General features: G+C 47.6%; 2 protein-coding genes across 3 annotated transcripts in view; one reads left to right on the top strand and one right to left on the bottom strand.

Moving 5' to 3' along the window:
* gorasp1b (golgi reassembly stacking protein 1b) overlaps positions 1 to 5,178 on the bottom strand; it is a 37,754-nt gene extending 32,576 nt beyond the window's left edge. The window contains exon 1 of one of the 2 annotated variants that reach the window (XM_087987582.1): positions 5,083 to 5,178. In XM_087987582.1, the coding sequence (XP_087843708.1) occupies positions 5,083 to 5,130 (48 nt within the window). In that variant the 5' untranslated portion in view covers positions 5,131 to 5,178. The remainder of the gene's footprint in view (positions 1 to 5,082) is intronic. The other variant, XM_043690774.2, reaches the window with a different exon arrangement.
* A 7,222-nt stretch (positions 5,179 to 12,400) lies between these two features.
* Positions 12,401 to 13,434, top strand: part of ttc21a (tetratricopeptide repeat domain 21A) — a 137,036-nt gene continuing 136,002 nt past the window's right edge. The window contains exon 1 of the mRNA XM_087987769.1: positions 12,401 to 12,565. Within this exon, the coding sequence (XP_087843895.1) occupies positions 12,539 to 12,565 (27 nt within the window). The 5' untranslated portion in view covers positions 12,401 to 12,538. The remainder of the gene's footprint in view (positions 12,566 to 13,434) is intronic.

The following is a 13,434-nucleotide window of genomic DNA, read 5'->3' as shown; positions in this document are numbered from 1 at the left end:
TGTCAGATGTGTGGTCAAAAACTTGGGAAGCCACGTGGTTGGAGAGCCAGATTAGTGCCTACAGTACAGGGTTCGATCCCAGTTCTGGCTGAATTAGATTCATAACGTGCCTCCTTGCTGTAAGTACGGTGGAGGTGGTGATGTGTGTTGGACCTGCCTCTGAGCAGGGAATTCAAGAACAAATCAGAATTGACAGGTGAGAAATCTGGACCTCTCAGTCTCAGGCCAACACTGTTTATTCCATTTTGGATACAGTGATTGGAGTTTCTAGCAGCCATGCACAAGTGGACACCAGTCTTGCTCCTCAAGTAATGCACAGGGTTACCTGTTTACATAAATATCCTCCCACCCTGCCCTGAAACTCTACAGAAACTCTGGCAGAGATTGTGATGAGATGTTGTAAATTTTGTCAGGTGCACTCTTGGTCACAAGATTCCAAGGTTCAAATTGCATTCTCGGGCTTTCGAGCCAAAATTGAGATGGCACTCCAGAACGGTTCTTAGCGAATGCTGCATGGTCAGAAGGGACATTAAACTGAGTCCCTATCTGTCTGTCAGGTGGATACAAAAGATTCCGTGGCACTTATTCAAAGAACAAGAGGAGATGTCTTCCCACAGTCCTGACTAATATGTGCACCTCGGCCAAAATAAACAAATCCTATCACAGATTTATGGACATGAGCAGACTGTTCCACTCTGAAGTGGAAGCAGCAAAGTCAACCTTGATCTGAAGGAACTGAGAAGCTATTTGCGAGAGCTTGTTCAGTGCAAATTGGTTGCCGCATTTCCTACAGTACCATGACAGCTATAATTCAAAAGTACGCCATTAACTGCAAAGAACTTCAACACATCCAGTAATGGTAACAAACAAGATATAAATACAAGCATTTCCTCCACAGCAACCAAGCCCTCTGCAAGAAGATTGAGTTACACTCTTCCAAGTACTGAACGTGATTATAGTCAAGAGAGCTGTACAGCACAGAAACAAACAGTACAGCTCATCCATGCCAACCGCACATCCTAAATTAACAGTGATTGGGCATGACATGATTGGATCGTAAGTTTAATCCTCAACATTAATTTCTTAGGCTATTTCAAACTCGCTGACACTCTCCTTCCACTCAAAGCAAAAACCCATTTATTAATTTGGTTAATTAAAATCAAAATGCTGCAGATGCTGGAAATGTGAAATAAAAACAAAGTGTTGGAGAGAACCTCAGCAGAAAATGGAGACAGAGAGGTAGCGTTCCAAATTCAATATCAGAAAAGTGAGGACCGCAGATGTTGGAGACCAGAGTCGAAAAGTGGGGCACTGGAAAAGCACAGGTCAGGCAGCATCCGAGGAGCAGGAGAGTCGACATTTCAGGCATAAGCCCTTCATTTGGAATTCAATCGTCCTGATGAAGGACTTGTGCCCGAAACGTCGACTCTCCTGCTCCTCGGATGCTGCCTGACCTGTTGTGCTTTTCCAGCACAAAGTTAAAAAATCACACAACATCAGGTTATAGCCCAACAGGTGTATTTGGAAGCACTAGCTTTCAGAGCACTGCTCCTTCATCAGGTAGATGTGGGACAGGACCGTAAGACACAGAATTTATAGCAAAAGACTTTTTGCTCCACAGCTACCTGATGAAGGAGCAGTGCTCCGAAAGCTAGTGCTTCCAAATAAACCTGTTGGACTGTAACCTGGCATTGTGTGATTTTTGTCCACCACAGTCTAATACTGGCTACTCCACATCTTTTCCAGCCCACACTTTTCAACCAAGTTCAGTATCACTCTTCTTAAAAACTGATTCCTACTAATTTTCTATCAAGATGCTTTATTTGCAGATATCTCCACTCTCTGCAACTGGATCCTCAGTTTCCTGACCCACAGGCCACAATCAGTGAAGATTGGGGACAATACTTCATCCTCACTAACACTCAACACTGGAGCCCCCCAGGGGTGCATACCCAGCCCCCTACTGTACTTATTGTATAAATATGACTGCGTCACCAAATACCAGAATAATGCCATTTACAAGTTCGTTGATGACACCACCATAGTCGGTCAGATCTCAGATGGCAACGAAACAGACCACAGAAGGGAGGTGGAAGACCTGGAAAAATGGTGCACTGAGAACAAACTAGCTCTCAATGCCGGCAAAACCAAGCAACTCATTATTGACTTTCAGCGGGATGCCCCCTCCACGTTAACAGCACAGAGGTGGAACGAGTGGAGTGTGTCAAGCTCCTGGGAGTGGTCATCAACAACAAGCTTTCTTGGACTCTTCATGTGGACACACTGGTTACAAAGGCCCAACAACATCTCTTCTTCCTCAGGCAGCTGAGGAAATTTGGCATGACGGCAAATACCCTTGCCAACTTTTATAGGTGCGCCATCGAGAGCATTCTGTCTGGATGTATCACACCCTGGCATGGCAGCTGTACCATTCAAGATCGGAGACAGATACAGAGAGTGGTGAACTCGGCCCGGACAATCACTAAGGCCAGCCTCCCATCTACAGAATCCATCTTCCAGGCCCGGTGTCAAGGAAAGGCTGCCAGCATTCTCAAAGATCCGTCCCACCCTGGCAATGTTTTTCTACAACCTCTACCATCGGGGAGAAGGTACAGAAGCCTGAACATACGCACCAGCTGCTTTCTACCCTATAGTTGTTGGAATACTGAATTGACTCACAAACTCTTAACATTCGCCTGTACCTGTGTTTTTGCTTTTCCCGCTATTTAGCTATTATTTACTTATCAATGCTATTTAACTATGGGATCTGCCTGCATTGCTCGCAAGACAAAGCTTTTCACGTACACGTGACAATAAATTCATTTCAATTCAATTACTTCTATTAAAACACACAAAATTTTCTATCACACCTGTTGTGAGACATCTCTAGTTGTGTTACTGGTTGGTTTCTGAAACCCACGCAACCTCTCAACTGCATTTTATCTAAACACACAAACCTCAATCCTATGATTGCCAAACATTTCCTTTATGAAATCTATGCTGACTGTATCAATTAACCCGCACATTTCCAGATGCTGACTGGTTTCACCTTGAATTATGGATTCTAAAGTTTTACAGACACAGACAAACTTCTGAATAGTTACCTGACAAAACGTAACATTTTTTTAAACAGGAGATGCCACATCAGCAATCCTCTAGACCTCAACATTGGAAGTTTCTGTGGATCTGTCGCCCCCATGCAAAGCAATGGAACACTGTAAAATCTACCAGATCCAATCAAACCAACAATCATTTAAATCTTAACTTTATCTCAAAGTGAACGTGTGTATAACAAACAAAATATCATACAGTCTGTGTGAAGTTATCAGCCCTTAAATGAATGCACTCAGGAAGTAATCGTTTGTGCCACTTAAGGAGTTTAAGTGTGCATTTTGGAGCGGGACTCGTTTTAATTTAGAAGGGGAAAAAAAAATAAAAGGAAGGATTCTTTAGGAGTTAACCCACGAAGCAATCTCATGAAAGGGATAAATGTGAAGAGATTAAATAACGAGGACAGGTGAGGGCGTGTTGTTATGTTTCTAACTGGAGGATAGCAACAAGATCCCAGGGGCAGCTCGGTCACTTCTGACCGGCGCCGGGTCTCAAGGGACAGGGCCAGGGCCCCCTGGGGGATGGGATGGGAGAGGGACAGGGCCCCCCGGGGATGGGAGAGGACGGGGACAGGGCCCCCCCAGGGGATGGGACGGGACAGGGACAGGGACTGGGCCCCCCGGGGGATGGGACGGGACAGGGACAGGGACTGGGCCCCACGGGGGATGGGACTGGGACAGGGACAGGGCATCCCGGGGGATGGGACAGGGACAGGGACTGGGCCCCGGACAGGGACAGGGACTGGGCCCCCCGGGGGATGGGACTGGGCCCCCCGGGGGATGGGACAGGGACAGGGACTGGGCCCCGGACAGGGACAGGGACTGGGCCCCCCGGGGGATGGGACAGGGACCCCGGGGGATGGGACAGGGACAGGAACAGGGGCCCCCCGGGGGATGGGACAGGGACTGGGCCGCACGGGGGATGGGACTGGGAGAGGGACAGGGCCCCCCGGGGATGGGACTGGGACAGGGCCCCCCGGGGGATGGGACTGGGACAGGGACAGGGCCCCCCGGGGACTGGGACAGGGCCACCCGGGGACTGAGACAGGGCCCCCCGGGGGATGGGACTGGGACAGGGACAGGGACAGGGACAGGGACTGGGCCCCCCGGGGGATGGGACAGGGACAGGGACAGGGACAGGGCCCCCTGGGGACTGGGACAGGGCCCCGCGGGGGATGGGACAGGGACAGGGCCAGGGACCCCCGGGATGGGACTGGGACAGGGACAGGGCCCCCTGGGGGATGGGACAGGGCCCCCCGGGGGATGGGACAGGGACAGGGCCCCCCGGGATGGGACTGGGACAGGGGCCCCCCGGGATGGGACTGGGGCCCCCTGGGGGATGGGACAGGGACAGGGCCCCCCGGGATGGGACAGGGACAGGGGCCCCCCGGGGGATGGGACAGGGACAGGGCCCCCCGGGATGGGACTGGGACAGGGCCCCGCGGGGGATGGGAGAGGACGGGGACAGGGACAGGGATTGGGCCCCACGGGGGATGGGACTGGGACAGGGACAGGGCATCCCGGGGGATGGGACAGGGACAGGGACTGGGCCCCGGACAGGGACAGGGACTGGGCCCCCTGGGGGATGGGACAGGGACAGGGCCCCGGACAGGGACAGGGACTGGGCCCCCCGGGGGATGGGACAGGGACCCCCGGGGATGGGACAGGGACAGGGACCCCCGGGGATGGGACAGGGACCCCCGGGGATGGGACAGGGACAGGGGCCCCCCGGGGGATGGGACAGGGACTGGGCCGCACGGGGGATGGGAGAGGGACAGGGCCCCCCGGGGGATGGGACAGGGACAGGGCCCCCCGGGGGATGGGACAGGGACAGGGCCCCCCGGGGGATGGGACAGGGACTGGGCCCCGCGGGGGATGGGACAGGGCCTCCCGGCCACATACACAATGGAATTTCCTGATGCACCGGCCCCACCGGAGTGAACGCGAACTACCGACCCCGGCCTCTACCCACCCCATAGACATGGTAGCCCTCGCTGCCGCTGCTCTGGGAGCCTCCCATCCTCGGACTCGGTGCCCCTCCGCTCCGAACCTTCAGCCTCCGGGGAGCCTCGCCCCCTTCCGCCGGACTCCGGAAACATCGCCCCCTTCCGCCGGACTCCGGAAACATCGCCCCCTTCCGCCGGACTCCGGACACATCGCCCCCTTCCGCTGGTCTCCGGAAACATCGCCCCCTTCCGCCGGACTCCGGACACATCGCCCCCTTCCGCCGGACTCCGGAAACATCGCCCCCTTCCGCCGGACTCCGGAAACATCGCCCCCTTCCGCCGGACTCCGGAAACATCGCCCCCTTCCGCCGGACTCCGGAAACATCGTCTGCTGCCGCTGGTGTCTGGAAATATCGCCCCCTTCCGCTGGACTGCAGCAATGTCGCCCAATTCACTCCCCGCAAGTGACTTGAGACAAAGTTAAAAATGACATAGTCCAGGTTATAGTCCAACCAGGTTATAGTTTAATTGGAAGCACTAGCTTTCGGAGCGCTGCTCCTTCATCAGGTGGTTGTGAACTATCGGATTGTAAGACGCAGAATTTATAGCAAAAGTGATGTAACTGAAATTATTTATTGAAAAAGACCTGGATTGTTTGGTGTGCCTCTCATCTTTTAGAATTACCATGTAAATCCCAGAACTTTTTAAAAAGTTACATGCTCAAATGAACTTTAACAATTGGTGTCATGTTGGCCCAGGTAGTGCATTGAAGGTGTGAGCTTCCGTGTGAGGCTGTCTGTGCCACAATGTTCGGACTGATTCTAATCTAAAAAACGGATTTACAGAATCTTTGACAAAGGGTCAGTTAGACTCGAAACGTCAGCTTTTTTCTCTCCTTACAGATGCTGCCAGACCTACTGAGATTTTCCAGCATTTTCTCTTTTGGTTTACAGTATCTTACATGGAATCATGCAGTTTTTGAGCAAAGTAAAATGTAATTTCGAAAATATAGATTCACCCCACAAACTTATATGTGTATGTGTGCCCCGTAGGTGAGGTTATGGGTGTCGGTGAGAGAGTGTGTTATGGCTAAGTGTAAAGGGATATAAGTCTGTGAGAGGGTGTGTGTGTGAGAGTGTGGGAGTGTATGTGTGAACGTATGAGAAAGGAAGTGAGTGAGTGTGTCTATAGGAGTGTGTACGAGTGTGTGTGTAGGAGTGGCTATGTGTGGTGTGTGTACGAGAGTGTGTGTATGTGTGTGTGCAGGAATGACTGTGTGTAGGAGTGAGTGTGTGTGCATCTATCTGTGTGTGTGTATAGTGCAGTGGAGTCACCTGTAGTGTGACATGAACCCAAGGTCCCGGTTGAGGCCATCCTCATTGGTACCAAACTTGGTTATCAGCCTCTGCTCGGCCACTTTTTGTTGTTGCCTGTCCCGAAGTCCGCCTTTCAGGACGGTCACCCGAAGGTCCGAGGTCGAATGTCCTGGACCACTGAAGTGTTCTCCGACTGGGAGGGAACACTCCTGTCTGTTGATTGTTGTGCGGTGTCTATTCATCTGTTGCTTTAGCCTCTGCTTGGTCTTGCCAATGTACCATGCCTCAGGGCATCCTTACCTGCAGCGTATGAGATAGACAATGTTGGCTGAGTCGTGTAAGTACCTGCCATGTACATGGTGGGAGGTGTCCCCACGTGTAATGGTGGTATCTATGTCCACACTCTGACACGTCTTGCAGTGTCTACCATAACAAGGTTGTATGGTGTTGTCCTGAAAGCCGGGCAGTTTTCTATGAACAATGATCTGTTTGAGGTTTGGTGGTTGTTTAAAAGCAAGCAGCGGAAGCGTGAGGAAGGTCTTGGTGAGGTGCTCATCCTCATTGATAATGTGTTACAGGCTGCGAAGAACATGGCGTAGTTTTTCAGCTCCAGGGAAGTACTGAACAACGAAGGGTACCCTGTTGGTTGCAGCTCGTGTCTGTCTCCTGAGGAGGTCATTACGGTTCCTTGCTGAGGCACGTTGGAACTGACGGTTGATGGGTTGAGCATCGTACCCCGTTCTTATGAGGGCATCCTTGAGTACTTCCAGGTGCCCATCAGTTACATTACACTGTAAACTTTTGCTATAAATTCTGTGTAACAATCGTATACTCCAAAGCCACCTGATGAAGGAGCAGTTCTCTGAAAGCTAGTGCTTCCAAATAAACCTGTTGGACTATAACCTGGTGTTGTGTGATTATTTAACTTCATCAGGTGGTTGTGGAGTGTAAGATCATAAGACACAGAATTTATAGCAAAAGATTACACTGTCATGCAACTGAAATGATATATTGAACAAACCTGGATTGTTCAGTACCCATGGGGATAGCCTCAACCGGGACTTTTGATTCATGTGACACTACAGGTGAGCCCACTGCACGATACACTCTTTCTCACACACGCAAACTCCTACCGACCCACACACTCACGCAGACCTTCTCTCATACACAAGCCGTCCCTCATACCCTTTCACAGAGTTATACCCCATGACACTCATACACTCTCTCACAGACACTCACACCCCCACACACACAGCCACATGCACACAATCACTTGGTCTCCACTAGTCACACACAAACACACATATAAGTTGTGGGGTGAATTTTACTTGCAGAATTTCATTTTATTTTGCTCAAAAACTGCATATAAGATTCTGTAAATCCCACTTTAGAAATAGAATCAGTCTGACTTAACATTGGGACACAGACAGACTTTAACTTCACACCTTCAATGCATTACCTGAGCTGAGATGGCACCTATTGTTAAAAGTTATCTTTAGAATGTAACTTTAAAAAAGTTCTGGAATTTACATATGAAGGAACTGAAACTAACATGATCAATCTAAATGATTAAAGACGTAAGCTAAATTTGTTTAAACTGCAATCCTGTTGCCATAAATTCTGTGTGTTATGATTCTGTTCCATAACCACCTGATGAAGGAGCAGTGCTTTGAAAGCTATGTTTCCAAATAAACCTGTTGGACTTTAACCCGGAGTTGTGTGATTTTTAACTTTGTCTACCCCAATATAACACCAGCACCTCCAAATCATGGGTAATTTAGCATGGTCAATCCACCTAACCTACGCATCTTTGGAATTCTAGAGGAAACCCACGTAGACACGGGGAGAATGTGCAAATTCCGCACAGATAGTCACCTGACGCTGGAATTGAACCCAGGTCCCTGGTCTTGTAAGGCAGTAGGGCTAACCACTGAGCCACCATGCTGCCCTCTAACTCAACATGCTTCAGCTCAACAGAATAGGTGCCAAACTTATTGACTTTGCCAGAGTCAGCCTGCCAGATTTAAAATTTAAAATTCAGGTAAACCCAAGAGATGGCTTTCAATCACATTAAGGGGTGCATTCTTCATGCCAACCAACCCAATACACTCCTCTCATGCAGTATAAACATTAGTTTTCCCCATAAATTTGTATTCTTGAAAATTGTCCTGGTGAGTGCACAATGATAAGCTCTGACAATACCCAAGCTCTTCTTTCTTTTCACTTTTCCAAATGGCCATTCTTTATATGGGTCCCTTTCTCATTATCTTCCATCACTTGTGTGAAATTTTTAGCAGAAGGTTCAAGAACCAGAGTATCAATTTCAAGTGAATGTGACAATAGACATTGTCTGACCCAAGGGTGTCACTTTTATTCTGATAAAACCTGAAGTTGTCTTGGGGCAGGGATTTATATATTAATCAGTTGAAACCCACACCCCAATTCTAATGGATAAATAGCTAGTTAGGTTTGTTCAATAAATTTGTAGAAGTAGTTTGACTCTTTGATCTTTTACTATAGTTTCTGCATCTGATGTATTCTCTCTCACTCGCCGCCTGAGGAAGGAGCAGGGGCTCTGAAAGCTTACAGTTTCAAATGAACCTGTTGGACTATAACCCGATGTCGTGTTATTTTTGACATAAGGAACTAAGTTTTTGTTCTGTGACTGGAATCTGGAACACACATCTGGAATGTAGAGTGGAGGCAGATTAAATGGCAGCTTCAAAAAAATGAGCCCTTAAAAAGAGAAACTTCGTGCAGGGACGGGGCCGGGGAATAGCATGGAAGAGGGGCTGACAGCTGGATATTCAAAAGAATGACCCCAAGTACGAAGGACCTGTCTTATGAGGGATGGTTGAGGACTTTTGAGTTATAAAGTCAAACAGTATAGAAATAAGCTCTTCAGCCCACCATGTCTATACTGACCAACAAATATCAAACTACACAAATCCCATTTACCTGCACTTGCTCCATAGCCAACTACGCGCTGATATTTTAAGTGCTCTCCCAGGTGCTTCTTAAATGTTGTAAGAGTACTTACCTCCACCACCCCCTCAGGCAGCACATACACATATATACCTTCCTCAGATCTCCTCTAAAGAAGTTACTCATTACCTTAAATTTGTGCCCTCTGGTTTTAGATATGACTGTCATGGACAAGATATTCTCGCAATTTATTCTGCTTATGCTTCTCATCATTTTGCATACCTCAATCAGACTCCCCACCACCCCCTCAGCCTCTTCTGCTCCAAGAAAAACAAACCCAGTCTATTCAGTCTCTCCTCACAACCAAGACTTTTCAACCCAGGCAATATCCTGGTGAATTTCCTCTGTATCCTCTTCAGTGCAACCACATCCTTCCAATAATGTGGCAACCAGAACACAACAAGGTATTTTATCTGTAACCTAAAATGTTCATAAAGTTGTAACAAGACTTCCTTGCTCCTATATTCTGTGCCTCAGTTAATGAAGGCAAGCATCCCATTTGCCTCAAGTCACCACTCTGCCTACCTATGTTGACACCTTCAGGGATCTATGGATTCGTGTGGTCGCACTGTTCCTCAGTACTCTAAGGACCTACCATTGTTGTGTATATCCTTCCCTTTTTAGACCTCCCAAAATGTATCACCTCACACTTAGATTAGATTAGATTACTTAGATTAGATTACTTACAGTGTGGAAACAGGCCCTTCGGCCCAACAAGTCCACACCGACCCGCCGAAGCGCAACCCACCCATACCCCTACATCTACCCCTTTAACCTAACACTACGGGCAATTTAGCATGGCCAATTCACCTGACCCGCACATCTTTGGACTGTGGGAGGAAACCGGAGCACCCGGAGGTTCATCTGCTATTGTTCTGCCCAATTTACCAGTTGATTACTATCAGATTGTAACCTGAGACAATCCTCCTCATTATCAGCAACACCATCAATTTTCATGCCATCTGCAAAGTTATTAATTATATCTTCTACATTCACATCCGAGTTATTAATGTAAATAACAAACAGCAAGGGTCCCAGCACCGATCTCTGTGGTACACTGCTGGTCATAAGCTTCCAATTACAAAAACAACCCTCCACCATCACCCTTTGCCTCCTATTTGCAATCTAATTTTGAATCCAATTTGCCAACTTGCCTTGGATACCTTTTGAACCAGCTTTTCATGTGGGACCTTGTCAAAGGCCTTTCTGAAGTCCATGTAAACCATATCAATTGCACTACCCTTGTCAATATATTTACTCACTTATTCAAAAAACTCAATTAAACTAGTCAGACAGAATATTCCTTCAACAAATCTGTGCTGACTGTGCCTGACCAATCCCAGCCTAAGTGTTGTTCAGTCCTGTTCTTCAGAAATTTTACAATAATTTTGTCACCACTACACCACTAAGAAACTCTCTCACTCTTACTATAGAGGGAGTGAAATGAAGTTCACCAGAATGATTCTGGTTTGGCTTGTTCTGAAGGTAGATTTGAATCATTAACTCTGTTTCTTACTCCACAGATTAAAGGTAGATATCTTTGCTCCCGTATTCAATCCTTTCAGGGTCTCTTCCACCTAGCAAGCTGGTTTAAACCCTCCCCAACTGCACCAACAAATATCCTGACAGGAATATTAGTGATACTCCGACATACCATCCTGGAGTCACACCTAGAGCCACAGAAATGCCTGCCTGTTCCCTGATTCAATCTCCTTTCATTATTGCCCTCCACTATTCTTCCTGCCACTGCCTTCCCCCCCACCTATCAGTGTAGCCACTCATAGTGTCACAGACCTGGCATTGTTACTTTTCTCTGAGGAACCATCACCCTCACCAGTATCCAAAATGAAATCCCAGGTAGGCTCAGGGGACCCCTGCATTACCTACCTGGTAGCTCTAGATCAGTTGGCAGTCACCTATTCTTTACATGCCGGCATGCTCATAAATTTGTGATGTGACCACACCTTTAACTGTACTGTTTACATAGTTCTCAGCCTCTTGGATATTGCACAGCAACTCCAGACATGACACAAATTCTGAAATCTCGAGCTCAAGTTTCAGCAGTTGTAAATACTTTCTGCACGTGTTCATTTAGTTTACGTAAAGTGACCATGCCTCCACATTTCACAATATAGATTTTCCACATGGCCGAACTGCACTACTATACCTTAAGCTTACTTTTGGACTTTTGAATGGATGGCCAAGAAGTCCAGTGGTGGAACTCAAACCCAGAGTCTTCTGGAATGCTTTAACTGTGCCAAAGGCCCTTCGGAAGCTCTGTTAATCACTCTGCCATGGACCAATCATTCTCCTCAAATATTTCTACTGTCCTTCCATAGCCTAATCATTCTCTTGCTCTCTGTCTAACCTTCTTGTTATAGACCAATCAGGTGGCTCTTCCTGTCTGGTGTTTGTCTATTGGTACATTATTCCCTTGATCTTCTCCAAACCCCAATTATAAACCAAACAGATTCTTCTTCTGTACCACGTTCCACAAATGGCCAACTATTCTGTTCCATCTCTGTCCAATTTCAGGTTACAGATCCATTGGGTCAGTCATTCTCTCACCCTCTGTCCCAACCTCTGGTTATACACCAATCACTATACCTCGCTGGCTAGTGTTACCTCTTGACTGATCATTTTCTTTATTTTGGTCCAAATCAATTATAGACCAATTAGGTACCCTCTCCGTCTGATGTTCTTCAATTGGTCCATTGTTCCAGCTATGGACCAATCATTTGCTTGATCTTGGCTTAACCCTCTGGTTCTGGGACCACTCAGAACCGCTCCCTAACAGACGTTCTCCTATTGGCCCATCAGTCGATTCCCACGTTCTCTGTCCAATTCTTCGCTGTCGACCAATCACCTCTCTCCCTCTCCGTCCAGTGCCCTGCCCTTAGCCAATGAGCGACGTCACCCCGCGTCCTGTTGTGTAGCAACAAGCAGCTGATTAGCAACAGAGAGAAGCTGCAGCTGGTTCAGCGCATTGCAGGCAAGAGGCAGTGTGCGGGAGCCTAGTTATAGAACATGCTTTCTACTTTACGCAAATACTGTAACGTTTTTTGTTTAGTATTAGTCATAGCCACTGTCACTGTTTATTATTTTTTCTTTTTCCTTTTGTTTTTCTAACGGCAGGATTTGGTGGAGACAAGCAAAAGGAGCTAATCTCTCAGTGTGAAGGATGGCTGAAGTCGAGTCCATCACTTTGGTAGGCTGTAGCGCCAATAATATGTTGTTTCTATTCTATTCGGTCAGGTTATTAACTGGTTAAAGAGATAGATTTAACTTTTCTGATCAGATGATATTATCTTGTGGTTACTGAATCCACTCCAGCATCCTTGAGCACGTGAGGATTTTAGAGACTGATTTCCATAAATTATCCAGGATTTCTCAGTTGTAATTGTTCATTTAGAATTTCGGAGACTATGGCAAAGAATGAGGCCATTTGGTCAATGGTGTCTGGTTCTGTGCTGTTACCTACATTAATTTGAAAGTTCCTTTGCCACATCCTGGAAAATCTTTTTTTTAGATTCCTTACAGTGTGGAAACAGGCCCTTTGGCCCAACAAGTCCACACTGCCCCTCCGAAGAGCAACCCACCCAGACCCATTTCCCTCTGACAAATGCACCTAACACTAGGGGTAATTTCCCATGGCCAATTCGCCTGACCTGCACATTTTTGGACAGTGGGAAGAAACCGGAGCACCTGGAGGAAACCTACGCAGGCATGGGGAGAATGTGCAAACTCCACACAGACAGTTGCCCGAGGCTGGAATCGAACCTGGAACCCTGGTGCTGTGAGGCAGCAGTGCTAACCACTGAGCCACCATGCTGCCCCTGGAGTTATAATTCCTGCCGGGATTCTGCCCCATTAATGCACATGATTAAAAATCAGAGAATCATAAGGCATTCAGGGAGGCTATTTGGCCCATCTGACTTATGTTGGTCAATGATTGAAATGAGCTCGAAGGAAATGCTGTCTCATATATTTGATATATTGTTTCTCCATAACGATTAACTCTTTTGATGAACTGCAATGATGCCACTGAATATTGTATCATTTCCCTTTGTCTCTCTT

The sequence above is a fragment of the Chiloscyllium plagiosum genome, unplaced genomic scaffold, assembly GCF_037043375.1.
Source record: "Chiloscyllium plagiosum isolate Xiang-an unplaced genomic scaffold, Cpla_swu_hap1 HiC_scaffold_5, whole genome shotgun sequence".
Lineage (NCBI taxonomy): Eukaryota > Metazoa > Chordata > Chondrichthyes > Orectolobiformes > Hemiscylliidae > Chiloscyllium > Chiloscyllium plagiosum.
This window is presented reverse-complemented; position numbering and strand designations above follow the sequence as displayed.